Source organism: Telmatherina bonti, assembly GCF_933228915.1.
Source record: "Telmatherina bonti genome assembly, chromosome: 6".
Taxonomy (NCBI): domain Eukaryota; kingdom Metazoa; phylum Chordata; class Actinopteri; order Atheriniformes; family Telmatherinidae; genus Telmatherina; species Telmatherina bonti.
Genome location: NC_136624.1, coordinates 39,093,783 through 39,120,442, shown reverse-complemented (window position 1 = coordinate 39,120,442; position 26,660 = coordinate 39,093,783). Strand labels below are relative to the sequence as shown.

At 48.7% G+C, this 26,660-nt stretch overlaps 2 protein-coding genes across 3 annotated transcripts in view; one reads left to right on the top strand and one right to left on the bottom strand.

Moving 5' to 3' along the window:
* lrig1 (leucine-rich repeats and immunoglobulin-like domains 1) overlaps positions 1-20,193 on the top strand; it is a 34,341-nt gene extending 14,148 nt beyond the window's left edge. Inside the window, exons 4-18 of the mRNA XM_079242599.1 lie at positions 4,668-4,805; positions 4,920-5,063; positions 5,784-5,927; positions 6,261-6,404; positions 8,101-8,244; positions 10,111-10,191; positions 13,100-13,171; positions 13,562-13,633; positions 13,810-13,973; positions 14,061-14,414; positions 15,329-15,610; positions 16,436-16,873; positions 16,954-17,088; positions 18,161-18,442; positions 18,673-20,193. Coding sequence (XP_079098725.1) covers positions 4,668-4,805; positions 4,920-5,063; positions 5,784-5,927; positions 6,261-6,404; positions 8,101-8,244; positions 10,111-10,191; positions 13,100-13,171; positions 13,562-13,633; positions 13,810-13,973; positions 14,061-14,414; positions 15,329-15,610; positions 16,436-16,873; positions 16,954-17,088; positions 18,161-18,442; positions 18,673-18,869 — 2,791 coding nt within the window. The 3' untranslated portion in view covers positions 18,870-20,193. The remainder of the gene's footprint in view (positions 1-4,667; positions 4,806-4,919; positions 5,064-5,783; positions 5,928-6,260; positions 6,405-8,100; positions 8,245-10,110; positions 10,192-13,099; positions 13,172-13,561; positions 13,634-13,809; positions 13,974-14,060; positions 14,415-15,328; positions 15,611-16,435; positions 16,874-16,953; positions 17,089-18,160; positions 18,443-18,672) is intronic.
* A 1,283-nt stretch (positions 20,194-21,476) lies between these two features.
* Positions 21,477-26,660, bottom strand: part of slc25a26 (solute carrier family 25 member 26) — a 57,509-nt gene continuing 52,325 nt past the window's right edge. For both annotated transcript variants that reach the window (XM_079241783.1, XM_079241784.1), the window contains one exon: positions 21,477-21,786. In XM_079241783.1, the coding sequence (XP_079097909.1) occupies positions 21,690-21,786 (97 nt within the window). In that variant the 3' untranslated portion in view covers positions 21,477-21,689. The remainder of the gene's footprint in view (positions 21,787-26,660) is intronic.

The window sequence follows — 26,660 nt, the reverse complement described above, 5'->3', positions numbered from 1 at the left end:
AACTTTTCCACCTTCGTCGCCCAGCTCTGCACAGACCTGGTAACGAGACATTTGTTTGGTTCAGGTGTGTTGGAGAAGGGATGCGTCTAAAAGCTGCAGGATAGCGGACCTTAAGAACTGGACCTGGACACCTCCTGTTTACACTGGAGCAACTTGTTGCCAACATTTCAGACCTCTCCAGCGACGCTTTCTCAAAGAGCAACAAATCTGGCAACTTGTTCTGGTGTTATTTGTTACAGACGTGGAAGAGCATAATGTGGAGGCTTCTCAGTGGGCAGCAGGTGCCGCCGCCACCATCGCAGGCCCCGCCCCCCCTTGCAGTAGTTCCAGCTCCATCACATGTTCACCTCAGCTCCATGACCGGACTAAGAGCCGCCACTGGCTGATCCGTCCTGGCCTCCATTCAGATATTAAAGCTGATTTAATGTTGAGAAAAACATTTGAAATGTTAAAAATCAGTTGAAAAACAAGATCATCCAGCATTCATTTACCGTGTTAAAGTCTTTTATTATATTTATTCATATATTTTTAATGTATTGTTTGTGTTGTTTTCTGGTGTTCTAACTGTGGTTCTATAAAACAGTTTATTGAGTAAAAGGCACCATCCTGAGTGTCGGTATGGCATTTAAAGGTCGTGACAGTGCGGTTGTAAAAGAGCTGAAAATCATGCATTTGGGGTTCACCATGTTTTATATCGGTTTTAAATTCCTAATGATTGATTTTTCTGTGCTAACCATGAGATAACGTAGCATAAACAGATAACTACTCATTCGCTTTCTGTCCTGCAGACATCATGTACAGAATTAAAAGTATCCATAGCTGTAGGAGGTTATTTACATGAACTAAACTAGTAATGGTTGTTGACATTTATAGAAGATCTCATTGATCATTTAAACTTATTTTAGTGTCCTTAAAGCAAAGATAAGCCTGAAATAGTCATCCAAGCAGTTAAAAATGCACCTAACAGAGGAAATAATCGGACAGCAGTGGGAATCTTTGGAGGAACTTGTGATGGAGCATTCAAGGCCCATATGCTGGGCTCCCACAGTCCCACAATGCATTTGGCAAGCCCACCGAGGTCCCGTAGACTCCCAGAATGCCCCAGCAGGATGGCAAAAGGAAGGAAAAAAAGGCGAAGCAAGGAAAAGTTTTAAAAACAAAGTTCCAAAGTGACAGCAGAGCAGCACAAACTTTCCCATTGTGCTCCTCGGTTACCCAGTCGACATCAAAGAGGCGCTTTAAAACAGCTTGGGGATAAAAATCATATGGCCCGCTGGATGATCTGATTCTGGAATAATTCTCCTTTTGTCCCGACCGCTGGCTTCAAACACAACGGGAACGGGCCAAACAGCCAACCTCAAAAGATGACACTGGAAACGGGAGTATGGGCTTGCTGGTGTAAACCCCCCCCCCCCCCCCCCCCCCCCCCCCCCCCGATGCACTTTCCATACATCAAAAGAAGTGTCAAGATGAGCCGGGCTCGTGATAATCAGACGGTCAGTGGGCCAGCGTAATGAGATTTGGAATTAAGTGGAATCAAGGCGAATAAGACCCCCGCACATCAAAGCGAACAAGCGGGAGCGAGGCTTCGTCAGAAATGTCACCGGTCCTACGATGACCGGTTTTATAAACGCTACGATTGTGTGTGTGTGTGTGTGTGTGTGTGTGTGTGTGTGTGCGTGCGCGCGGACTTCAAACACGCTGAGCGAAGAGGCTTTATCTGTCTGTAACATGCAGCTGGGATGGAGGGGGGGTGGTTAATGTGCAGAAAGAGGGCAACCTCTCCCACCAGTTTGAGACTGAGCTGTTTTTCCCAGTAAAAGGTCACCAGCTGTTGACCCCACCTCACCCCTCCCACCCTCTCTTCCTCTTCCTCCTCTGTTTCTTCTCTTTCTGCTCACTGTAGCCACCGTCCGTTGCTCTGTCCCATGTGTGTGTTCCTTATTTGTATTGAGTGTGTGTGTGTGTGTGTGTGTGTTTGCGCATGTGTGCTCATCCTTAACCATTTCGGCCACTGTTTATTCAGGTGGGCCACTGTGGCGTGACCCCCTCCTCCTCCTGCTCCTCCTCCTCCTCCTCTCAGATACCAGTAAATATGTGTGTGTTGCATCTGCAGGCTTAAAGCTGGGAAGGAAGTCGGGTCCGACCTTGTTTTCATGAGCTGGACTGGGTGAACACCTGCTCTTTCTATCAAACACGCACTCCGTCCTGAAAAGTTAATGATCCAAAACTTCATATGACGTTTTTAAACTTTTAATGATGAAATGTTCGTCTTCGTCTGACCACAACGCAGGACGAGAGGCGACTTCTTTACCTGCTTTCAGTCAGCTGACGGTGCGCCGCCTTAGTGCCTCACAATTCGATCAGTAAACAGTTATTATGAGTTTCAGTGCATCTTGTTCCCCATTGAAGTTTTTTTTCGTGTCACTCTGTGGCTACATTTATTTTCCACTCATTATCTATTAATTCAAGTAACCAAACTAATTTATTTCTGTGGAAGCATAAATAAATCCAACACAAATAAAACATATAATTCATGTTGTCTTTAAATGTTTTCCTGGAATCTGCAGGAAAAATTTGTTTTTCCCATAGATCGTATATGAAAGATGGACGAAGCTCCAGCGGTTAAAAATGAAGCCTATGCAGAAGTGCATAAAACTGCAGTTCCCCCTTCATCCACTAGGGGCTGCAAAACAGAGCAAATCCCCATAGACTCCCATGTTAAAAAGACCAACTTCACAGCAGGAATAAACATGTTTACAGCTGAAATAAACATGTTTACAGCAGAAGTAAACATGTTTACAGCCTGGTACAAAAATTCATTTTAGGTTTAATAGGTCAGGTTTACCTTCATGACAACTGTGGGGGGAGTTAATTTTTTTCTAACTCTCCAGTTTAAAAGTAATTTAATCTCGATATTTGGCATATTTAGGGGCGTGTCCTTTTGATTGACAGGTACCCGATCTCCCGCTTCAAGTCAGAAGAACGTAGAACAACCGCGGATTTTAGCCGGTTAACAACGTGACTTAGCTTTAGCCTGCTTACCTCGTTAGCTGGTTAGCTCCTGTTGTCTCCGGATTAGCTCGGTTAGCTCTTAGCTACAGAAAGCTCGGAGTTCACTTGATGTCAATCATCCACCATGACGCTCACAGCCCCCCTCTCAGCTCCACCTCTTTGCCCATATTTGTATTTTCCGGGAGAGACGACATGCATGCCCCTGCCAAGATGGTGATGGCAGGAACCGCCCACCGAGCTTCACTACGGGTGATGTCACGGAGGCTCCGCTCATTTTTATATACAGTCTATGGTTTTTCCTGTAGTTTTACTATTAGGTTTCATTTAGACTGTAAACAACTCGCATGTGATTAAGTCTTGTCTGTTTTCATGTCCAAAAAACCCACAAATTCTCTGAGCTGACGAGTAAATCTCACGCTACAAGGTTAGCTGCTAGCTTCCTGCTAACTCTGCTGTTTACTCTTCGCAGATCCGTCTTTTTAAAGCGTTCAGGCAACTCGCACGACGTTGATGTGGCATTTCTGACTCGTCTCATTAATGAAATAGTGCAAAGTTTGTGTTCCTGCGATCACACAAACACCAAATTAGTGGAAAAACTTGTGTGAATAAACATCAAGTTGTCTCTGTAAGGACATGACCTTCGTTTAGAAGACACTGGCTTTGGACAGTCAAAGCCTTGGAGACCGCCTTTATTTTTTGGGGGGAAACCAGGTGAGATGACCTTTCTTTGCATCAGGTTTGATTATTTGTGACTCTGCTGCACTAAAGGACAAATCCAGAGGAAAAGGCAGTAAAAGTCACCTTCAGTTACTCTGATTAAAAAGCGACAAGTTTCTGCCCCCATCGAATAGCAGATAACTCCTCCGGTGCTTTCAGACAGAGTTCAGCAGAAAATAAACGTTCTTTTTGAGCGTCGTTATTTCTATTATTTATTTTTGGACTTGGTGTCGCAGATGAAAGCGATACTAAATGAAATTCCCATCTCTAGTTAGCACCCAGTCATGTGTCACATGTGTCGCCCAGCAAAGGCTTTCATGTGATCTCGGGTGACACATGCTCTCCGTCTCCCAACACTCTGCAATACGTGCACCAACAGGCCGTTGGTGCGGTGAGAGAGATGGCTGTCAAGCACCGTTACCCACAATCCCCTTCATCCCTTCACGTTGAACCTTTTTTTCCCTTATTCCCATGATGTTGAGGATAATGTGGCCTTAATGTGACCCTTTATTCTTCGAAAGGCCCCTAAATGTGTCGAGTCTTCTCTGGATCTTCTTGGCCAGCACAGCCTGACAAATCATAGCTGGTTTAGAGCTTCTGCTGGCCTCTCTGTGCTCAGGCACATCAGGAGCTCACCATTATTTCTTGGTCGCTGCATCTTTTCCATGATACCATTCCGTGATGCGTTCGAGTGCTTGGAAATCTCCCGTTTAAGTGGTCCTGGTTGCTCTGAGATGGTCTCTCTGCCCTCAGAGTAGTTTAAAGAAGGCCAGCTCCTGTTTGGAGGCTCATTAAGGACACCCCACCCCTCGGTCTTACAGATCCGAGGGGGGTGCGAGTGTCCTCCTGCTTTGGAAGATTAAAACGGTACGTGCGTTTTCAAGCGAGGTCATTGGCTGACGTCGTCTAATGTCTTTTATGTGTTCTTTATTCAGGCATCACAATAAGATCGGCAGCATCGACGGCAGGCGGATCAGAGACCTGGTGGCTGCCGAAACCCTGGACCTCAGCAACAACGACATCACGGAGCTACAAGGGCATTCCTTCCCCGCTGGCCTTCAAATCCGAGACCTGTAAGTACCAGCAGGAGACTGGTCCAGCCCGGAAGACGGATGCAAAGCTGGGAGAAATTGTGAACATGCTTCAGGTTTTGTGTTAAATCCTCCCTAAAAACTTGATTTGTTCAGGTACCTGAGCAACAACAAGATCACGGTGTTGGAGCCCGGAGCGCTGGACCGTCTGGGCCCGACCCTGCAGGTGCTGAGACTGAGCCGAAACCGCATCGGCCAGATCCCAGTCCGAGCCTTCCAGCTGCCGAGGCTCACCCAGCTGTGAGTATGGCTCTGTGTTTTCCTGGAGTCACCCGTCACGTCCGTGGTTGGGCTGACAGTTGCAGCAGAAATCATTGCGTCGGGAAGAACTCAGTTTGGACAAGGAGGAGCTGCTCTCGTCTGTTGATCAAGCGCTGTGTGTTTAACATTTGGAGCGCTGTTAGTGTGAGCTATACCTCTTAGGGAGGATAAGGTCTGACAAGGTAAACACCAGAGCCGTATTATTGCTGATTTATTGCCTTCCTCCATATCCCCAAAGTGGTTAGTTCTATCCCCACATCATGCTCCATTATCTTCGTCAAACTTCCCTCCAGCATAACGCCGAGGCCGACCCATTTGTAGCTCAACACCTCCGTTCCAGACAGTAAAGGTACTCCCCCCCCCCACCCCCACCCATTGTGGTTCCAGCAGTTTCCCCAGGTGCCTTTTGTTGAGCAGGTGACCCGGTGACACTGTATCTACAGCTAGCGATGATGCACGTTGGACACAAAAGAACCTGTATGGATGTTTACCTTGGCCAGCCTGGGGGCTTTTACAGCCTCCACACTGACACAGCAGCTGTACACGCAAACGTCGCAGTTTTTCAACCTCCAAACACTTTCTCTCCTTTTTCTGTCACATCAAACAGCCAAAAATATTCCTGTTGTCTTAAAATGCTCCAAGCCAAAACTTTTGTTTGTTTGTTTTTTTTTTGTTTTTTTTTTTACATCTGTGTTGCAGAGAACTGAACCGGAACCGCATCCGTCAGATTGAGGGACTCACCTTCCAGGGTTTGTCCAGCCTGGAGGTACTCAAACTTCAACGGAACAGCATCAGCAAGCTGACGGACGGAGCGTTCTGGGACCTGGCCAAAATGAAAGTCCTGTACGTTTAAAAGGGAAATCAGACACGTTATCAGGAGCGTTTATCTTTCTGCGCAGCATGAGTTTAGCTAGGAGTAAGAACTGCGCGATAGGCTGATCTCATTTGCTCCTTATACTGGAATACATAACAACCTTTTCCCTTACTGGAAACTGCTCACTATGACTTATTCTCTGCTAATGTGCAGTTGTTCCACCATCATTACGTCCCCTTTGCAAGTAGTTTAACAAATAGTCACAAATTACTTTGCACTTTTTCAGATACGCTGCAGTTTTAATGCAACCCGTTGAACCAATTCTCACTGCAGGACTTGTTTCTAAAACTTGTTTCACGCAGACACCTGGACTACAACAACCTAACGGAGGTGAACAGTGGCTCTCTGTACGGCCTGACTTCACTCACGCAACTATTCCTCAGCAACAACTCGATAGCGAGGATCAATGCAGATGGATGGAAGTTCTGCCAGAGGCTGAGGGAGCTGTAAGTACCAGCCTTTAAATGAGCCCGAACACACAGGCTGGTGGTTAAGTTGCTAATTTCCTGGGTGATAATTGCTTGTGATTAAAGTTGATGTTTTTAGGTTGAATGCTCCTGGAAATGTCTGTAGTTGTAGTTTGTCTTAAAGCCTGAGAACCCAACTGTTTCCATCCTTTTCCCCGTCTCATCCGTTTACCTTCCCCACAGTAAATGACATATTGCTTTAACACCCAATATGCCGTCCCATTCTCGGGATAAGCCTGTTTATCCCATAATTAGAGCTTGGCTCAACAGCACACAAGCCCTTCGACAAGGGTTTTTGTACTCTGTTCTAAAGCGCAGGGTTTTGGCAAACCGGCGTGTAATCCTCTGTTGTTTGTGCAGCGGTAATTACACTCAAGGATCACCTTCACCTCCTTTGTCTACTAAGTTATTATGCGACCGTCTCTCCTGTACTGTTGACACGAGCGTCGTAATGCTCCTTTAAAGTGCTTTAAAGCGCTCACCTGAGGCGTTGCTAACCACGAGGTAGCTGGGGCTGTCTGTGGCGCCTCCGCTTGTTTATGCATAACAGTCTAAAGGGATAAAGCGGTAGACTGTGATCCCGCTAGTTTGCTCTGCGTATCTCGCAGCCCTTTTTCCTGTGTGCACATCTTATGAATGACAGATTGCTCCCAGCGTTGCTGGAATCAGCCCCGTGGCACCGCAGCAGTCACCGCTTATATGGTTTTTATTAGCCCGAGTTATGCTGAGCCAAATGGCGGACAGACGTGAGCGACTGGTCTTTATGAGGAGCCTGTTATTGCATTCCCAATGCGCCGAGCCGAGCCACTCATAGGGGAGAATCTCTGCACACATGACTGGTCAAGCTAACCTTAGGCCTGGCTGCAGAGACACTGGGCCTCAGAGAGGGCAATAAAATGCACAATACTGCCTTTGAACACTGTTGGAAAGATAATATAGGATTTATGATCATCTGAAATCAGGATTTTATAGAAAAAGATAAGCAGTGTCAAGTTTTGAGTCTTAACTTTCTCTTGTAAACGTTTGGACACACCCTATCCCATTAAATCCCAGTGTGTCGCAGTGTTTGACTGGTGCTGGATGTCAACTTTTAACATCTTATTCGCTTATTATCCCAAAAAATCCAGTTAATTGTAGGATTTCCAGTGTGTTCCTGTGAGGTTTACCACATTCTCCAGTCAGTTTATAGACAGGGCCAGATTAAAAGTGCCCCTGGGCCCAGAATATTCCAGGGGCCCCCTTCTCCACCGCAACATTGAGAAAATTGTGAATGACAACAGTGTGTAACGACATTTCTAACATCTCTCAGCCATTGGTACCAGTAGCAGTACACTATTGGTAGTGGTGTAACTATCTGGCACTTATGTACATTTTGTTTCATGTCCAAACTGCTGCTGTTTGCCATCTCTGGGCCCCACATGGCCCCCAAGTGGGCGTGGCCTGTGCCCATAACTCCCATTGGATAATCCGGCCTTGTTTATAGACACGTTAATCTCTCTTCCCAGTCGGATGATTAGGATGTGACATCTGCTGAAGTCATTCAACGGAAAAAGACGTCACATGCTCGCAAACAGATTTTGAATCAGCCATGAAATTTAGGATGTTTATGACGCTGCGAGCCGTTTCAGCGTTCTGCCAACTGGTCATCTTCTTCCAACGCTTTTCCTTTCTCCAGGAATCTGTCGTACAACAACTTGACCCGTCTGGATGAAGGAAGTCTGGCTGTGCTGGGCGATCTCCACACCCTCCGGCTGGGCCACAACTCCATCAGCCACATCAACGAGGGGGCCTTCAGGGGCCTCAAGGCCGTACGCGTCCTGTAAGTACGCCACCTCCAACTGCCGTTACCAAGCCCCAAACACCCTGCTCATTACGGCTTCATTCCTGCTTACGAAGAGGCTCATATGTGCCACTTAGCAGCGGTGGAAGCCGATCTGTCTAATATTGGTTGTGCCTCTGTGATATTTGATATTCAGGCTAATGTAGTTTATTTTGGTTGACTTGACAAAGCGAGGGTTGTTTACTTTTTAGCACCTTTATTTGCATTCATATATTCATGCCTTCCACAAGGTGTCTGTTGCCATTGGTCACCATTCCCCACCCTTCACCACTTTGCTCCTTTTGTATCCGGACCAACTTGGATCTGAAAGTGTTCAGTGTCACTCAGCTCCATTGATATCCCTCACCACTTTCAGAAGCCGCAAATAAAGACCAAGCTTTCTTTTGCTTGTCGTCAACCTTTTGAACAAAAAGTCCCAAAGAGAGAAAAGGATTGAGGCAAAGAAAGTAAGTCTGTGGAGAGACTTGGGGGGTCTTGGTTCTTAACCAAGGTCCTCTTGGCTTCCTGGGTAAAATAAGAGGCCATGCAGGAGAGTTTTGCCAGAGTTTACTAGACGAGGGCACTCAGAGTCCTTATCTTTGTGCTGGCATGCTGCATGCTAGTCGGATACTTAGAGGATGAGAAAGCTTGTCTCCATCTTTTCCTTTTTTTGTCTTGATTTGCTGGTTTTGTTTAATTCTTTTGCTCCTGCGGTTTAGAAAAAACCAAACTTCTAAACATATGTTGGCATTTTATGCTTAATCGTCTCAGACTGTGCGATTTTATTTTTTTCCTTATGTGTCAGCCCGGCTCTCTGTCTTTGAGGCAGGCCTAATCTAATCAGTGGAGGGGAGGAGAAGCATAGGCAGGGCCCTGAAAAGGAGCTGGGGGAGCTTTAATTGGGCCTGCGCTGCTGGTTGTGCTGGCATGGGGCTGGAGCCTGCATTGGGGTGTGAAAGCTCCAAACAAGCCAGCCTGCCCCTCTAATTCGGCCACGGGGGTTGTTGGCGCATCGGGGGCCCCCAGTCCTTTCGCCGTACCCGGTCTCTCTGCTCCACGGCCCCCACCCATGGCCTTGCTTTAACAAGGCAATGGCCATTCACATCCAGCCAGCCAGAAAGAGTAGGAAATTGGCAGCCCCAGTCGAGTCCAACTAAAGACAGCAGGCAGCAGAGGCTGAAAAGAAGCAAAGGGGATAAAAGATGCTTGGAAAGCAAAGGGAGGGGGAGAGGAGGCGATGGAGGGTGTAGCTGACCATCAACCTCAAAGGCCTTTCTCGGGTTTGGAAGAAAGTCTTTAAATGGTTGAGAGGAACTTTCCAAGCGTCTCCTTGCAGAACGGTGGAGCGGTGGCTACCATCTTCACCTCGCAGGAGGACGCAGATTCATTCAGCAAGGCTTTAGAAACCCCCAACGTGCTGTAAAAGAAGCCCTTTTTATCTTTTCTGTTTTTATTCATTGATTCTTTTCTGTCTTCACCGGGCCGTGGCTAAGCTTGGCCCCTAACCCCATTAGGACCATTGGTTGTACTATACCTGCCACCATCGCTCCCAACTGTCTGGCATTGTGCTCTCACCAGTCCCTCCATGCCATCATGAATTATACATGTTTCCTCGCAGTGAAGTTTGCCTCCACATGCACACATAGTCGCACGCAAAAGGAAAGAATGCGCTTGGTTGGCTCTAAAGGCCAGGTGCAAAAGGTTGGGGAGGGGTTCGTGGTGGGAGGAAGCATGGGCGAAGCGCTACCCTGCCATTTCCAGATCGACCTCTGCCAGAGCGTTGAAGCTGATGGCCGCCTCTGTCACTGTTCATCTCCTCCCACCCTTCATCTTTCTTATCCCTCTGTTTTCTCTCCTTCTCTGCAGGGAACTGGATCATAACGACATCTCGGGCACAATAGAGGACACCAACGGGGCCTTCTTTGGATTGGAGAAGCTCAACAAGCTGTGAGATTCTTGCCTCTTTCATTCTTTCATTCTTTATCCCCCCCCCCTCCTCTATCAACCCCTCCTATCAACTGCTACTTATTCTGGGAATCTCTTGGTTCTTCAGAAACAGCAGAAGTTTGCATAGAAAAGCCTACTAATCGATACCCGACGCCACAACATGCCTTTTGGAAAGCCAGAGCCTTTTCTCTCCATTTGAATCTGGTGATTTCGTCGTCTTGAAGCTTTCTGAGCGACATGGCTTCCCGTCGCTGATGGTAGTTCAGTAGAAGATGGTGAGTCGCATTTGTCATCATGACTCAGGGCAAAAGTCAGCGAGTTAAAAGATTTGCAGCGAGTGCGATGTTTCTGGCAGTGAGCGGCAATCATCAACCTGCAGGATGAAAAGATGATGTCCAGCCAAGATGGTTCCCAGTGTGAGCAGCTCTAAGAGAAAGAACCAGAGAAAGGGCTTTTCTTCCAGCTGGCAGGGGTTCGCTCCCCAATAGGCTTATTCCCATTTCTCCTCCGCAGCTCCCACTCCTCTGGTCCCCCTCATTCCCACTCGCTGTTGTTTGGAGCTGAGAGAGGGTGAAATTGAGGGTCGTATTCAGTCATCAAACATCAAACGCCCCACATGCCCCACCCTCTGACCCTGCCCCTTTGCCATGGTGTTGGCGGAAGCAGCCTGCCCCGTCCCAGAGCCAGCCATGGGAAATAAAACATGCATAAAGAGACAGACGGGGGACTTCAAAGTGTCCACCTCACATTCTGGCTTCCTTACAGCCATGTTGAAGTTCTGCTGTTCGCTTCTCTGAATCTCTTAAAACAAGTCACAGAGCAGCCGGCTCGCCGTCCCTGTGACAGGACAATTTGTTTGTGTGAAGATGTGGATGAGTTTGAACACCGGGGTCCTCATTGTGAGGCAGCCAGCCATATCTCCTCTTCCTGTGAAGTGAAGACTACATCAGGGGAGGCTGCAATGGAGAGCGAAGGGGGTTAGGAGGGGTTAGAGCCCCAATCGGAGGCAGAATCGACTCCCTTTCTGACCCGAGACAAAACGATTACAGCGCCCCTTAGCAATTACGCAACATGCCAACAACCTCGCAGCTGCAAAATATGTTTTATTGCATTAAATAAACAAGAAACCAACAGTTCAAGCTGCATATCTCAAAAATTTCTCAAAAATTTACGTTTCCTGTCTATTCCGACTGATTTCCAACAGCACACCATGATGCTACCGCCGCCGAGCTTCCGTGTGACGGCCGATGAGCTGTTGTCTGCTTTACAGACAGGCCTTCAAGGAAAACATAAAAACTACCAAAAATAAAATCCCCGCTGGCATAAACCAAACGTGTCTTTCCAACAAAGTCCCCGAATAAAACAGAAAAAAAATCAAAATAAAAACAACAGAATTTCAGAATGAAATTACTCTAAATACAAACCTTCAGTTATAATAAATAATTAAAATAAAAACGCCAAAAATAAATAAACAAAATCTCTCCGGTCTGAGGGACAGAGTTCAGAGTTTTTACATGGAGGGTCTTTCCGGTTTCCCAGCATGGCTCTGGCTTTCCTCACTACCTGCTACTCGTATACAGCAGCTGGTGAGGTCTGGGGGGGGGGGGGGGGGGGGGTATTTTCCAGCCAGCTTCACCTTCCTGCTTACTTCCCAACCAGAAAGTGTTCCAACCTGAATAGAAGACCTTCATCCTCCTGCTTAACTTTTGTCATAACCTTTTATATCTAAGCCACCTCACATAACGCCCATGTCCCCCCAACCGGTGTGGAAATTTCCTTCTTGCTTTTGTTTTACTTCATTTCACTCAGCGTCTGAACTGGAATGGCACCAGTATTGACATGCATTTGCAAGCCAGTGTGCATGTAAGCTCTGCACATCGACTGTATATAAAAAGATGGGCGGAGCCTCCGTGGCGTCATCCGTAGGTTTCTGAAAAGCTGAATTGAAGCTCGGTGGGCGGTTCCTACCGTCGCCATCTTGGCAGGGAGTCGTCTTGCCTGAAAAATACAAATGTGGGCAAAGAGGTGGAGCTGAGAGGGGGGCTGTGAGCGTCATGGTGGATGATTGGCTTTAAGCGAACTCCGAGTTTTCTGTAGCTAAGAGCTAACCGAGCTAACCCGAAGATAACAGGAGCTAACCAGCTAACGGAGGTAAGCGGGCTAAAGCAATCGGCTTAAAAACAGTTGTTCTACGTTCTTCTGACTAGAAGCGGGAGATCGGGTACCTGTCAATCAAAAGGACACGCCCCTAAATATGCCAAATATTGATTACTTTTAAACGGGCGAGTTAGAAAAAAATTCACTCCCCCCACAGTTGTCAGGAAGGTAAACCTGACCTATTAAACCTAAAATGGATTTTTGTACCAGGTTGTAAACATGTTTATTTCTGCTCTAAACATGTTTATTTCTGCTGTAAACATGTTTATTTCTGCTGTGAAGTTGGTCTTTTTAACATGGGAGTCTATGGGGATTCGCTCTGTTTTGGAGCCCCTAGTGGATGAAGGGGGAACTGCAGTTTAATACACTTCTGCATAGGCTCGACTTTTAAACGGCAGTATCTCCGTCCATCTTTCATATACGGTCTGTGGTTCTGCAGGTAGAGAAACACGCGTGTAAATACACACACACACACACACACAGCCTGGTCATTGCTGTGAAGTTCTAATAAAGATAAAAGTGATGTTTGAAGAGCAGTGCTGATCCAAGAGGCGCCCCCCCTCCTCCTCCTGGCTAATCTCCACACAGTTCAGATTTCCAATACCCCCCCCTTCCCCCACCCCCACCCCTCCACGCCACCACTCTTATCAGATTCAGCCTGGCTAATTGTGCTTCTTGCTCTCTCTTCTCACCCCCTCTTCCTCTCCCTTTCTCCTCATCCATCGACGCCCCTCGTGTTCTGGAACGGCAGGACTCTGTTTGGAAACAAGATCAAATCGGTGGCCAAGAAAGCCTTCTCTGGCCTGGAGACGCTGGAACACCTGTGAGTATCCCACTAGAGAGAAATGTGGAGAGAAGTGGGGGAGGAAGAGAGAGAGAGAGAAGATGGGGGAGGGGGTGAGATTGCCAAAAGGAGCTGGCAGAGTGTATGTTGCTAGCAATTTAATAGCATCTTTGTAAGAGGAGAAGACTGGGGCCAGCTGCTTCTCTCTTGTTAGCCTAGCGTGATATTTTTCCTCCCGCCTCAGTCAGGCACTAAGTTACCGAGCATATGCTGAGTCCTGGAGAAGAAATGAGCTTTTCTCAGACTTTTTGACCAACTGAAGGCAGGGAAAAGGCAGGAAAGCTGGCACCTACCCGTGCACACACACACACACACACACCTGGATGTTTCCAGGTGGCTGTAATGAGACAAGGTTTGGTTTTCCAACAGGAACTTGGGGGAGAATGCCGTTCGCTCCATCCAGGAAGACGCTTTCAGAAAGATGAAGAAGCTCAAAAGTCTGTGAGTTAACCTGACGCATCTGCAGGAACACGACACAGATCCAGATACATACACACCCACACATGCCTCGACTCGACCAGCCGTAAAACTCTCTGCAAACACACACACGCTCTCAGAAATGTTCTTTCAGTAACGGAAGCAGCTGAAGTGATCGCGTGTCGTCTTCTCCTCTGCAGCCTGATTCAGAGCCACAGCTTCCTGTGCGACTGCCAGCTGCGATGGCTGCCCGGCTGGTTGGTCTCGAACGGTTTGCAGGCCGGTGTCAACGCCAGCTGCGCCCACCCGGTCAGCCTAAAGGGCACCAGCATCTTCCAAGCTCCTTCCAGTAGTTTCGTCTGCGGTGAGTCTTCTTCACGTGTTGCATCAGACATGTGATTTGCCTCCCCCGTCCATTATTCACACGTCTTACCCCCCCGTTTCCCTTCAGACGACCTCCCCAAACCCCAGATCACCGTTCAGCCAGAAACCACGGTGGCGGTCCTCGGCAGCGACGTGCGACTCACCTGCACGGCCGCAAGCAGCAGCTCCTCCCCCATGACCTTCACCTGGCGCAAAGACCAGGAGATGCTTAGTCACGCCGAGATGGAGAACTACGCCCACGTGCACACCCCCCATCAGGGCGCAACGCCCGGCACGCCGGGTGCAGCAGGAGGCGTGATGGAGTACACCACCATCCTGCATCTGCGACGCGTCACTTTTTCCCATGAGGGGCGCTACCAGTGCATCATCACCAACGAATTCGGCCGCTCCTACTCCAGCAAGGCAGACGTCGTCGTCAACGGTACGTCGTCGTTCGGGGGGGGGGGGGGGGGAGTGATCGGAAGCAGAACGTTGGTGTGATGGATGTAACCATGGCGACCATCATTAAAACGACGGGTTAATCATGAAAATTAGCCAATCAAAGCCTGAGTGGTTACAGACCTACAGAAAGTAGAAATTTTTCCACTGTCCGCAGTGTTTTTGTCCACTTTAGATCAAACGTTATCCCAGAAGAAACTCTGAAAGCTGAAGATGAGTTTAAAGACGCATTACGGAACTTTCTGACATTAAAACTCGGTGTCCCGGACGTGTTCGGTGACAGAATGACGTCTATCAAGTGTATTTCTAGAGGCTGAGAAACCGACACGATGCAACGTTTACATCCGGGACACAGCGTGACGTTTGGCGTCACGGTAAAATAAGAAACTGGATGTTTGAACACGCAACGTCGCTGATTCAGCAAAGAAACAAGAAGATTAAAGAGACAAAGAGAGTCATCATAGAGAGCTGACAGGTCGGGTCGGACGCAGGATGGAGGCTGGATGAGCCGTCGATGGGAAAAAGTTCTGTAGGGTGTCTTCAGGACGGAGGCGTGTCCCAGACTCCTCGCCACGTAATGAGCACGTCGCTGAAAACCACCTGGCTGTCTCCTCACTAAAACCTCCGGAATCTTTGCTTCACGTTGATTTATTTTTATGAGAAAATGTTCCTGAGCCGACGTTCCCGTTTCTGACCGAATCTTCTGGCTTTTAGCTTCATTTCCGTTCCCGACGGTTTGCAGCGAGTCTGTCGCTGCAGGGCGAGCGGCGTTTCTCAGCTCATTGACGACTTGCAGCTTCTTCTGCTAACAGCTATAAGTTGCTAAAGATGTTCGTTCACCTGGTGGCGCTAAACGTTGCTGAACCTGCATCGACGGACTCCGTTCTTCCTCCACAGTTCTCCCGTCCTTCGTGAAGACTCCGAGGGACAGCACCATCCGAACGGGTCACACCGCCCGGCTGGAGTGCGCTGCGGAGGGTCACCCTGCGCCTCAGATCGCCTGGCAGAAGGACGGCGGCACCGACTTCCCCGCTGCCCGCGAGCGCCGCATGCACGTCATGCCCGACGACGACGTCTTCTTCATCATGGACGTGAAGCCGGAGGACATGGGCGTGTACAGCTGCACCGCCAGGAACACGGCGGGCACCGTGTCCGCCAACGCCACCCTCACCGTGCTGGGTAAGGTAAAAGCGGCGTTCGGGCGCTGCAGAACCACAAGCTTCATATTTTTCTTTTCTCGGCAGCTGCGGCCGTGCTGCGGGTCAGGGGCCAGGGGTCACGCTTCGGGGTCAAAGAGAAGGGGGGCGGGGGACTCACAGAGGGGTGTTTGTTCGGCATTCCCACCCCCTTCTCCTCCCCCGCTGGGAGGGACAGTCATGGCTGCTTCACTGCAGGCCCCAGTGCTCCCAGTTTATTGGCTGTTTTACGCTCTGAAACAAAACAACCAACGTTTCAGCGGAGCAGGAAAACCAGTTAAAGAAGCTGAAACTCCTCCTGAAGCAACAGTTTCCACGTCGAACCGACGAATCGAGACGCGTCTGCAGGCTGAGGGACGTCGCCGCCGCTCGATGGGCGTTAATCCGCTCAGCCACGGAGAAGACTGCAGCAAGCAGCCGTGTGTGTGCCGGAGGGGGGGTGGTGCAGTCGAGGGGCCCCCGTCTGGAAAAGGGAGGAGGGGGGGAGGAGGAGGGGGGAGGGAGAAGTGGAACGGCGGAGTTGTGTTTGGGATTCAGAGAAAAGAGAAGATGGAGGCAAAAAGAAGAGACTCAAGTGGGTTAATAGAGATTTCTTAATCTGAGCGTGTAGGGAAGGGTTCACACACACACACACACACACACACACACAGCTTTAGTTCAGCGTGCTTCATACGTTGTGAAGAGAAGATGTCGGATTGCGCCTCAGATAAAAAAAAACTTGTTTATCAGCCTCCGATGCGGCGAAGTCGTTGTTGAACGAATCGTCACGCGATTTGCTTCGAAACCTGACGGCTCTGATGTCCGACAGAAACGCCGCACCTGCTGCAGGACCTGGAGGACCGCAGCGTTGGCGTCGGCGACACGGTGGCGCTGCAGTGTAAAGCCCTCGGCAGCCCGCCTCCCCGCATCACCTGGCTGCGCGACGACCAGCCGCTGCGCGCCTCCGACCGGCACCATTTCGCCTCCGGGAACCAGCTGCTGGTCATCAGCTCGGCCCTGCTGGAGGACGCCGGCCGCTACACCTGCCTCATGTCCAACACGCTGGGCACGGAGCGCGCTCACAGCCAGCTGGACGTCACCGAACATGCCGGGAGGACGTGCGCCTCGCATTCGGGCCCCAGCACCGTCACCATCGGCATCATCGTCATCGCCGTGGTGACCAGCATCGTGGTGACCTCGCTGGTGTGGGTGTGCATCATCTACCAGACCAGGAAGAAAAGCGAGGAGTGCAGCGTGACCAACACAGGTGGGTTTGGAGCTGCTGCCGCGGCGACGTGGCTGGAAGTGAACCTTCAGTTGAGCTCAAGTGTCTCTTTGTCTTCCCAGACGAGACAATTGTCCCTCCGGACGTACCCAGCTACCTGTCCTCCCAGGGGACGCTGTCCGAGCGGCAGGACGCCTGCATCCGCGTGGAGGCGGGCGGCGGACCTCAGCCCAACGGGCACGTCGTGGACCCCGCAGGTACCTGAACGCTCCACACAGGTAGCCTCGGTGTTTTCACGCAGACGTTCCTTTCAGCCCGACGTCCTCCAGACGTTTTAGTTATTTCTCTAAACATGTTTGATCTTTTTCACTGCAAGCAAACCGCGTCTGAGATGAATTTAGGCCCCACTAGAGCTGGGCGATTGATCGGATTTTAATCTGAATTACGATCTGGGTTTCCATCGATGATAAAAATAAAAGTGTGTGATTATTTTTCTCTCTGCAGTTTGCTCTCCTGCTGTCTTCAGCTGCTAATCGAGCGTCTCTGGCGTTGCAGCGCTGTGCTGTAAACTCCTCCCACAGCCGCTTTGCTTTCATTCAGACACTGTTGCCAACTTGGAGACTTTCTCACTAAATCTGGAGACTTTTTTTGTTAAAAGCGACAAATCTAGCAGCTTTTACTGGAGTTATTACAGACTTTTCTGGTGTTTTGGCGACTGACTTGAAGGCACATATTGTTCTGCAGTTACTGTAAGGAAGGAGCAGCGGGAGCCTCTCCCGTCCTAAAGCACTCCCAGGCGGCCAGTCTCAGTCGGCTCCGGCTGCAGGTCAATGTAGAATAACTGCAGTAGGTTGTGGAAGTTCACCTAAACATAGTTTATACCATTGTCAGTGACAACTGGCTGCATTATTTTCCTATACATAGTTCGGCCAGTTAAACACTGTAATATCCCTCCGTTACGGGGCGTTACCATAGCAACGCGTTAACCAGCTGGTTCAGATCAGCCGTCTTTTAACAGGTGAACGAGAGAAACGCGCTGCAGCCTGACAGCGGTTGTAATAAAAATAAACTGATATTTAAAGAGTTTAACAGGATTTGTAGTTTGAGGCGGTTTGAAGGTGTTAAAGTGAAGCAGGAAAAATGCTGAATTTAGATGATTTTCCAGCAGTTTTTGTAGGTTTGCTGTCAGAATATTGAGGTTCTGATAAATAAAATAAATTTTGTTGCTAATTTTTCACTTTATAAATGTTTAATCAACAAAAACTCATCTTGTTTATTTATTGTACGGAAACTAAATTCTATAAATTCTTCTCCTGGTTCTCCTCGCAGGTTTCGACGGAGCCGTTCTCTGCTCAGACTGTCTGGAGACCGGCAGCAGCTACTCCAAAGATCCCGACTACCTGGCTCACGGCTTCGGTCCGGTTCGCGGCGTGGAGTACCAGCAGCAGTTTGTTCCTCCTCCTTACTCTCACTGTTACCCAGAGGAACAGCACGACTCGCGGCCACATCCAGCGGCGCCGCTCTGCAACGGGACGCCATACGGGCTCCGAACAGAAGCGCAGGAACCGTCGTTCCCCAGAAACCAGCACACGTCGCAAGGCGACAGAAAAGGTGAGACGACTCGGGTCCAACGCTGCGTACTCTCCGTCAGCAGCATGAGGCGATGAGAAACGTGACTGCTGACAGGTCTGACGGCGCCGCAGAGCGCTCCGTGCACGCCCTGCATCCGGCTCCCGTAGCGAGGCGCTAAATCAGCAGAATCGCCTCTGTGCACACAAACTGAACGCACATTTGTCGACCTGCACGTCACATGACCTCCCTCTCCTCTCTTTGTTCGGCAGCGAGCAGAAGCGGCCCGGCGAGCGGACCGCCGCAGGAAGACTCCTTCCACAAGCCGGTGAAGCTGGTCGGCATGGCAACCCATGGATGCCTGGACACAGACTGCCCGCCTGAACTCATGCAGACTCTGCTGGCAAACGGACACGCCCTCAGAGCCTCTCAGAGTGAGAGCGCCCCCCTGAGGAGAGCGAGCGACTAGCAGGCGCCGACCCCAAAACTTTTCTTTTTTTCTCTTTGCACTGGGAAATAAACTGCTACCTCATACGGAGGGGGAACGGTCCCAACACCTCCTGGATGCAGACTGTGAAAGGAGCGCTGGGAGTCGGGAAAAACAAATCCGGAGCGTGAAGGCGGAGCTTGAGTGGGCGGCGTCCCATCTGAGCGTTTCAGATGTACATAGTTTAAAAATCTTCCTTTGGGAGATGACCAATTAAAAAAAAAACGAAACAAAAAAAAAAATTAGCTCCAAAAAATGTGACTTGCATTTGAAGCATGTAAAGTAGGGAATGTGTACGGCGGGGAGGACAGAGAACTTTAACGGGAACTTTTCACTGTACATAAGAGTTTCTTATATATTATATAACTTTTCCAGAAGAGTGTTTGGATATATGTGCATGACAAAGAAAGGAGTGATACTTTTATTTTTGTTAGAGGGAAAACAGCCTTTTCCAGCTCGTACCAACGTTACGCTGCAGTGCCTTATTGCTTGATCAAAGAAAACTCGACCTGTAACACCGTTTTTCTCACATACTGGTACTTTTTTTATTTTACTGCAAACAAAACACTTGATTGCACTTGAATGTTTTTTCTTTGAGACAAACTGCTGCAGGAAACCTACGGAAACACGCGCGTTGTCGCTGAATGAAGGCTGAGCTCTGATGTAAGTCATTTCGGTACGTCAGATGGTGCCAAGCAGTCAGTTTAAGCACTTTTTATACTCCGTAAACGTGCACACCGTCAGAAACCTTACGTGCGAGGAGACTGTCCACGTACTTTAACCCTTCCAGCTGATTTCCATCTCTGCAAAGCTGCTCCCGCCTGTTCACCACGACAGCTGCAAACGCTGCTGTTCGGCTCTTTTATTTGGGTTTAATTGGATATATGAACGATAAAAGGTGTCACTGTGTTACTGCTGTAATATGCAACATCATCCATTGTTGTGCATTCAGGAGCAAACGGCCAGTATCCCACCTCGGTTATGTGTCACAGTCGGTGGGGCTCCAGCTAAAGCAGTCAGGCTGTCTCACTGGGTCAGGTTCGGTTACAGTGTTTAAGGTAGGCATGTGTTTCCTCTGCAACCAGCCGCCTCGCTGAGGTAAAGCGGAGGACACACTCCTCCTGTTACACCCGATTGCACCTATCCAAGCATTTTTACCTGCATGAAAACTGACCCCAGAGCGGCGGGCTGAAGGGACGAGCGGGAGGGAGGTGCAGTTCATGTTTAAGAGTAATTTATTGAAGCGAACTGTCTGAAGCAAACCGTGAAGTGTCTAACATGGCATTGAAGCGTCTAATAAAAAGTCACATTTTGCAGCTGGTGTTGTGCTTGTTTTCTGGGAGCTGCAGCTGAGTCAGCATCTGCTTACGGAGAAGACATCAGTTCCACTGGAGCTCGCGCTACGACATGAAATCCACAGACCCTGATCTTCAAAGCAGTCGACTAGCTTGGGCCAGGACTACGTACACACTCTGCAAACACACACTAAGCTAATCTTCCAACCAGGAATGCCTCCTGGCTCCTTCAAGCTCCAAAGACAGCAGGCTTCTTTTTTTTTTTTCCTTCCCCCTCTGCAGTCTGTTTAAAATATTTGCTATTGACTGGAGGCTGACTCGAGGCCAGAATGTGCATTCCAGATGGATATTTGTCACCGGATGATTGACATGCCCCTGGCCGTGGCCTCCACCAATCACACGCCAGCCATTGTTGCTCAACAGGCCGGTGACACGCAGGATGACATACAGTCCCATGTGGGGCCATGTGTCTTCGGCTTTACCTGAAGGACAACGGCACCGTGTGGCTAAATCTTCAGCCTGCTGGGAACACGGTGCTTCACAGGAGCTGTGGGATCACAGATGATCCAAAACGTGTCGATGATTCAGTGAAATCTGCAGAAATCCCCTGATTAACGTTCATTCCAAACATTCTTCACGTCTCGTCCTTGCCGCCACATCACAAACGCTCTGTGGATCGGAAACCAGCAAACTGCTGTAATACGAGACAAAGACGTGTTTGTCCAAACCTTCGGCTAATCGTTGCAGCGCCGAGGCCCGAGCAGCTGATGTCTCGCAATCAAAAACATCTGCTTGGGAGGAACATTTCAATGTTATTCACCCTCTAATGCCGGCGCTCATGTTGCCTTGTAAGATGTAATCAGTGCTCTAACTCAAGCTGAATGCAAAGTTGTTTTAAACAAAGCAGGAAGATGAAAACAAACAGCTATGCAACTGGATCGGCTTGTTCAGTCATGTTAAAGTCATGACGGCGTCTCCGAGCTGTAATGAAGAAGCTTGTGCAGAACACCTGAGCCTCCACACAAACCTGCTGCCTCCTTAATTTGACAAAGTGCTCTATTGTTGGAGGCATCTTAAGATAGAAGAGGAAAAAAGGGAGGCTCCTGCAGGTGGATGAGGTCGGTTTTGCTCTTGCAGGAATGTAACGATGGTGACATATTGCTGCGGCTCCCTGGTGGGTCTTATATGCAGGTGACTCGGCTTAACGCAGAGGAGAAAATATGGACAAAACAGTAAAACGGGACATAAAACCAGGGAGGGATGGAACCGCGAGGTTCCGCAGGGAGCCAAAGAACCTATATAAAGACAATCTTTAATTCAGATCTTGCTCACACACGTAAATAAGCACAAAATTCTGCTTCAAGCTACCAGAGATGCAACAGAATGAAGGTGCAGTTCGATGAGGAGGCGCGTTGCATCCTGGGTAACGTAGTCAGCTCTGAGGGGCTTCTCTGCCTCGGCAGGGGACGGTTTACAGGCAGTGCCTCAGGACAGCGAGGACTTCCCGCTATAGTAAAGTACGGCGGACCTTCTCGTACGCTCCCAGGAAGATGAAGCCGCCCACACTGATGAACGCCATCCTCGGAACACTGCCGGCGAACAGACTACGGAGAAAGATGGAAACGAAAAGGAGTTGAATGTAAACAAAAATACAACTTTTATGATCTACTGTTGCTCTGCAAGATGTCATTTTGGACCACAAATGTGTGTGTTTTAATATTTATACACACACACATTCGTAAAATTTTGCGTAAAATGACAAATATGCATCATATTGTTCGGCAACATCTCGGATCGTATTGAGTTAATTCAGTTTTGCACATTTTAATATAAATTTGAACTCCTTGAAATATTACTTGTTAAATTATCCAAACTAAACATTTGTGCCTTTTAGGAAGAAACAGAACAGAATATAAAGTTTTCAGTTTCAGTTACAGACTAAAAATGGGCGGAGTCTCCGTGACGTCACCCATAGGTTTCTTAAAACTTAACCAACACTCATTGGGTGATTCCTACCATCGCCATCTTGGCAGCGTCACGTAAGTCGTCTCTCCCGGAAAATACAGAAATGGGCAAAGAGGTGGAGCTGAGAGGGGGGCTGTGAGCGTCATGGTGGATGATTGACATCTAACAATGTTCGACCTGCCTGTAGCTAAGAGCTAACTGAGCTAAGCTGGAGCTAACCGAGGTAAGCAGGCTAAAGCCAAGATGTGCTGGTTAAAGTCCACATTTGTTCGACACTCTGCATCCTTGCTGCCAGATTTCGGATACCTGTCAATCAAAAGGACACGCCCATATTCATGCTGAATGTCAAGGACAGTCTGTATAAAAAGATAATCGTAGGTTTCTGAAGAGCTGAATTGAAGCTCGGTGGGCGGTTCCTACCATCGCCATCATGGCAGGGGCATGCGCGACGTCTCTCCCAGAAAATACAAAAATGGGCAAAGAGGTGGAGCTGAGAGGGGGGCTGTGAGCGTCGTGGTGGATGATTGACCTCAAGCGAACCCCGAGCTTTCTGTAGCTAAGAGCTAACCGAACTAACCCGGATATAACAGGAGCTAACCAGCTAACGGAGGTAAGCGGGCTAAAGCTAAGTCATATTGTTAACCAGCTAAAAACCGCGGTTCTTCTACATTTTTCTAACTTTAAACAGGAGATCTGGTACCTGTCAATCAAAAGGACACGCCCCTAAATATGCCGAACTTCGAGATTAAATTACTTTTAAACGGGCGAGTTAGAAAAAATATTCACTCCCCCCACAGTTGTCATGAAGGTAAACCTGACCTATTAAACCTAAAATGGATTTTTGAACCAGGCTGTAAACATGTTTATTTAACTGAAAACATGTTTATTTCTGCTGTAAACATGTTTATTTCAGCTGTGAAGTTGGCCTTTTTGACATGGGAGTCTATGGGGATTCGCTCTGTTTTGGAGCCTCTAGTGGATGAAGGGGGACCTGCAGTCTCTGGCATCACTTTTAACCAATCAGCTGCCTGCAGCGGTTAAAACTGCTCTGTTGTGACATGAAAACCCATTAGATTATCTCTCAGGTCGTCTCCGTGGCAACATGAGCTGCATCATGTTTCTCTCCGTGGAAACAGACCGAGTTAAACCCAAGTCCTCGGTCTTGGTGGCACAAATGGGGGTTTCTTGAAGGAGCCGTTGACATTGCGGGGGTCAGAGGATGTTATGGGCCATGAGAGAGCTGCAATATCCCAACCCCCCCCCCAATCCTCCTACAACTCCTCAGAGCTGTTTTTGGGATTAGCTTGTAACCCCCCCATCCTCCGTGAAACTCTCATCCCACCTTTTTTTCTTTCTCTGTGCTTGACTGATGGCCAGATGACATCCACACATGTCTGTCTGTGTCCATCCATCCGACACCCCCACCCCCCCCTCCAGACCGCCTCAGCTGGCTCACTTGTTCGGGGATTTCTTCTCCGTCTCCTTTTCTTGCTGCGTCATCCACCTCTCACTTTGTCCCATCCCTCCATCTGCCTTTTCGTTTCCATCTTCTCCTTGCAGCGTATTTGCCTACCGACACCTCCAGCCTGCCAACAACGCCCCCCCACCCTCACACGCTCTGGCCAGGTCCCATCCAGATGTAAGATGAAGAATAATGTGTGTGCGTGTTTCAGGAGAAAGCACAAGAAAAAACTGTCTACACATGCAAAACGAGTGCATTCATGTGCAGCTCCTTCTGTTTCTGCCCTTTTAAACTGTCGAGAAACTTATGAAATATTACAAGGATGTTGTTTGTCATCAGTTTTTTAAAAAGATGCGACATTCTGGAGGTCAAACAATGCGGTCAGTATGACTTCTGCTTCCCACCTTTCCAGTCTCACCGTCACATACCGAACTTCTTGCTAGTTTCAACACGTTTGCCAGCAGAGAGGTCCAGATATAAATACATGAAGGTTTCTCATTAAAATATCAGACACTTAAAGATGCTTTATGTCACTTTTAGACCTAAAAACTCTCGAGTTCTGGATCCGTTTGATGATAAAACGACATCTTTATGTGCATCTTTGTATCCGTCCAGCAACATCCAGGAGTTTTTCATCCAGGACGCTGCGTAACGTCACAGCAGAGCTTTATGCACCGTGTCAGACGCTGGCAAACGGATACAAACCCAACCGCCATTTTGAGCGCAGACCGTTGCTGAGTCAGCAGGAAGAGTAAAAGGAGAAAACAGAAGAAGAGATGAGGTGAAACAGTTCAGGCAGGATGCAAGATGGATACTGAAGCCGCCGTCTGCAGGAGGCGCATCAGTGAGAAAAGACTCCAGTTTGGTTTGTTTCAGCGGCGTTTCGGCTCGATAGCAAGAGATGCGTTAGCGATGCAACAGCGTGGCGTAAAAGCGGTGCAACACCAACATGATGGACACGGAGGAGGAGAATGATGGACTTCCAGCAGTGCTTGTTCTTCTCATCATGTAGCTTTAAACAACAAAAACAACACGATGGATCTGCATGTGGCGACCCGTTCGTTGTGCTGAGTCACACAGGAAGTGATGACTCTTTCGACCAATCAGCGGATTGCAGTGTGTTGCTGGGTGGACAGGTGAGATTAGAAACGTAGGCTGGGTCAGATCAGACCTTCTGGTCCCAGTTCAGTGGAAACGGAATAAAACTGCACATCTACAGACTAACAGCCGTGGTTCTGCTTCGTTTCATCCGTTTGCTTTTCCTTCCATCCGGCTGGAAGGCTGAAGAAAGGCCAACGGCTCTTTACTTTGCATCATATTGTTTACAACAACCTGCAAAGCACATCGCAGCATATGAATGCATGTTTGGTGTAGTCCTGTCCAGTCCCAAAATATCCATAAAGGGATTAAAATGAAAAGGCGCTAGCGTGGGACCTGTTGCAGAGTCACAACAAGAACGTTCGCTGGCGTTAAACGTGCTTTTCTGTTGTCTTTAGCAACCTGACGGAATATGTTCCGTATTTCTCTAAGGTGAGAGCTCTCCGGCCATCTGATAGGCTGAGAGGATGCAGACGGACCTCTGCAGCCAGTCGGAAATGATGCAAGTCATGTTTTTATTTGTTGACAAAGCAGGAATGTTGCACCTGGAGATGCTCTGCTGACTCAACATGCACATAAATGCCAGGTGTAAAAACACCAATAGGCTGGTTGCTATGGAGATGTGCTGGCGAACACCGACTCCGAGGTGCACGTGGAGGATGAAAACGCCGGCGTGATTAACGAGGTTGAGTTCTGTTAATTCTCTAAATAAACACGGAGACTGGAGTCAGATGTTGCTGCCCTGCCCCTTGAAGAGCTGTTTCCATTTCATCACAGCTATCTTTTCCCGTCTGCCGAGGCCACGGGACCGATGTGGGGAACTACGGAACATTACGTGAAGAAAACTGTACAACAGGTCTGGACGGATTCCACTCTGTCTTCCCGCGTGAGGAACAAACTCAGGACTGTTGTGTCTCGTTACGTTTCCTGTCTGGAATCAGGCCCACCTGTGGACTCTTGAGCTGGAGCTCAAATATTCCCTTCTGCTTCCCCCGGGTGACCCGACCCACTCTGACGTCACAGCCTGGCCAGCCGCTGAGACCCGTCATCCTTCTGCTGTCGGCCAATCATGCCTCCTGAGGAATCGGGCTAAATATAGTCTGTGAGCAGCGGTGAGCTCAGTCTTTTCACCACCAAAGCGACTTCAACTATTGTTGGATTGTTTGAATTCTCCCTGCTGGAGGTGGGAAAAAAGGAGATTAAAAACGTTCAAAAAGCTCATAATTTACCGAGTATTTAGAGGCTGTTGCTGCGAACGGGGTTCTTCACATTTAGGCTGCAGTAAACGTTAATATGTGGAGAAGATCTAAGTGTTCCTGCAGCTTCCTAAACAATCCAATAAAACCGCTTAGTCGGATGAAGGGTGACGGGACGCTGGAGTCTTTCCCAGTAATCACTGGGCGAGAGGCGAAGGACGCCATGGACAGGTCACCAGTCCATCGCAGAAAACAATAAAATTCCAGCTTCAATTCCAATCAGTTCTTTTCTCAAGGCGCTTCCGTTCGATTTAATGCAATTCATTGTCTTCTAATTACAATCATATTAAAGCAAATCCATGAAATGATCCACCTGCTGCAGATGGACGCAGGTGAAGCACTGACGTTCGCTGAAAACGAGAGATTGGAAAAGATGGCGGCGGTGTGTTTGGCTTGCCGTCTGCTGCTCCCCCGATGTTTATGCTCTCGTTTCTTCTGTGCTTTGGCACCCTGTTGTCTGAGTCTCTGCTGGGATATGATCATCATTTTCTTTTGGATCTGCAGTTTAACCAGCGAGATGTCTGCTTGTCTGCATTTAGGGGACAGAAGACACTGCCCCAGCTGCTATCGAGCATTCCAACTCACCTGTTTAGGGCCTCTCATGGCCTAAACTTTGCCGCAAACGCGGCAAGCATGGTGGCCGTCTGGTAAAACTGAAGGCTTTTTTGTCCCCTTCTTCGTCCTTTTTGGATTATAC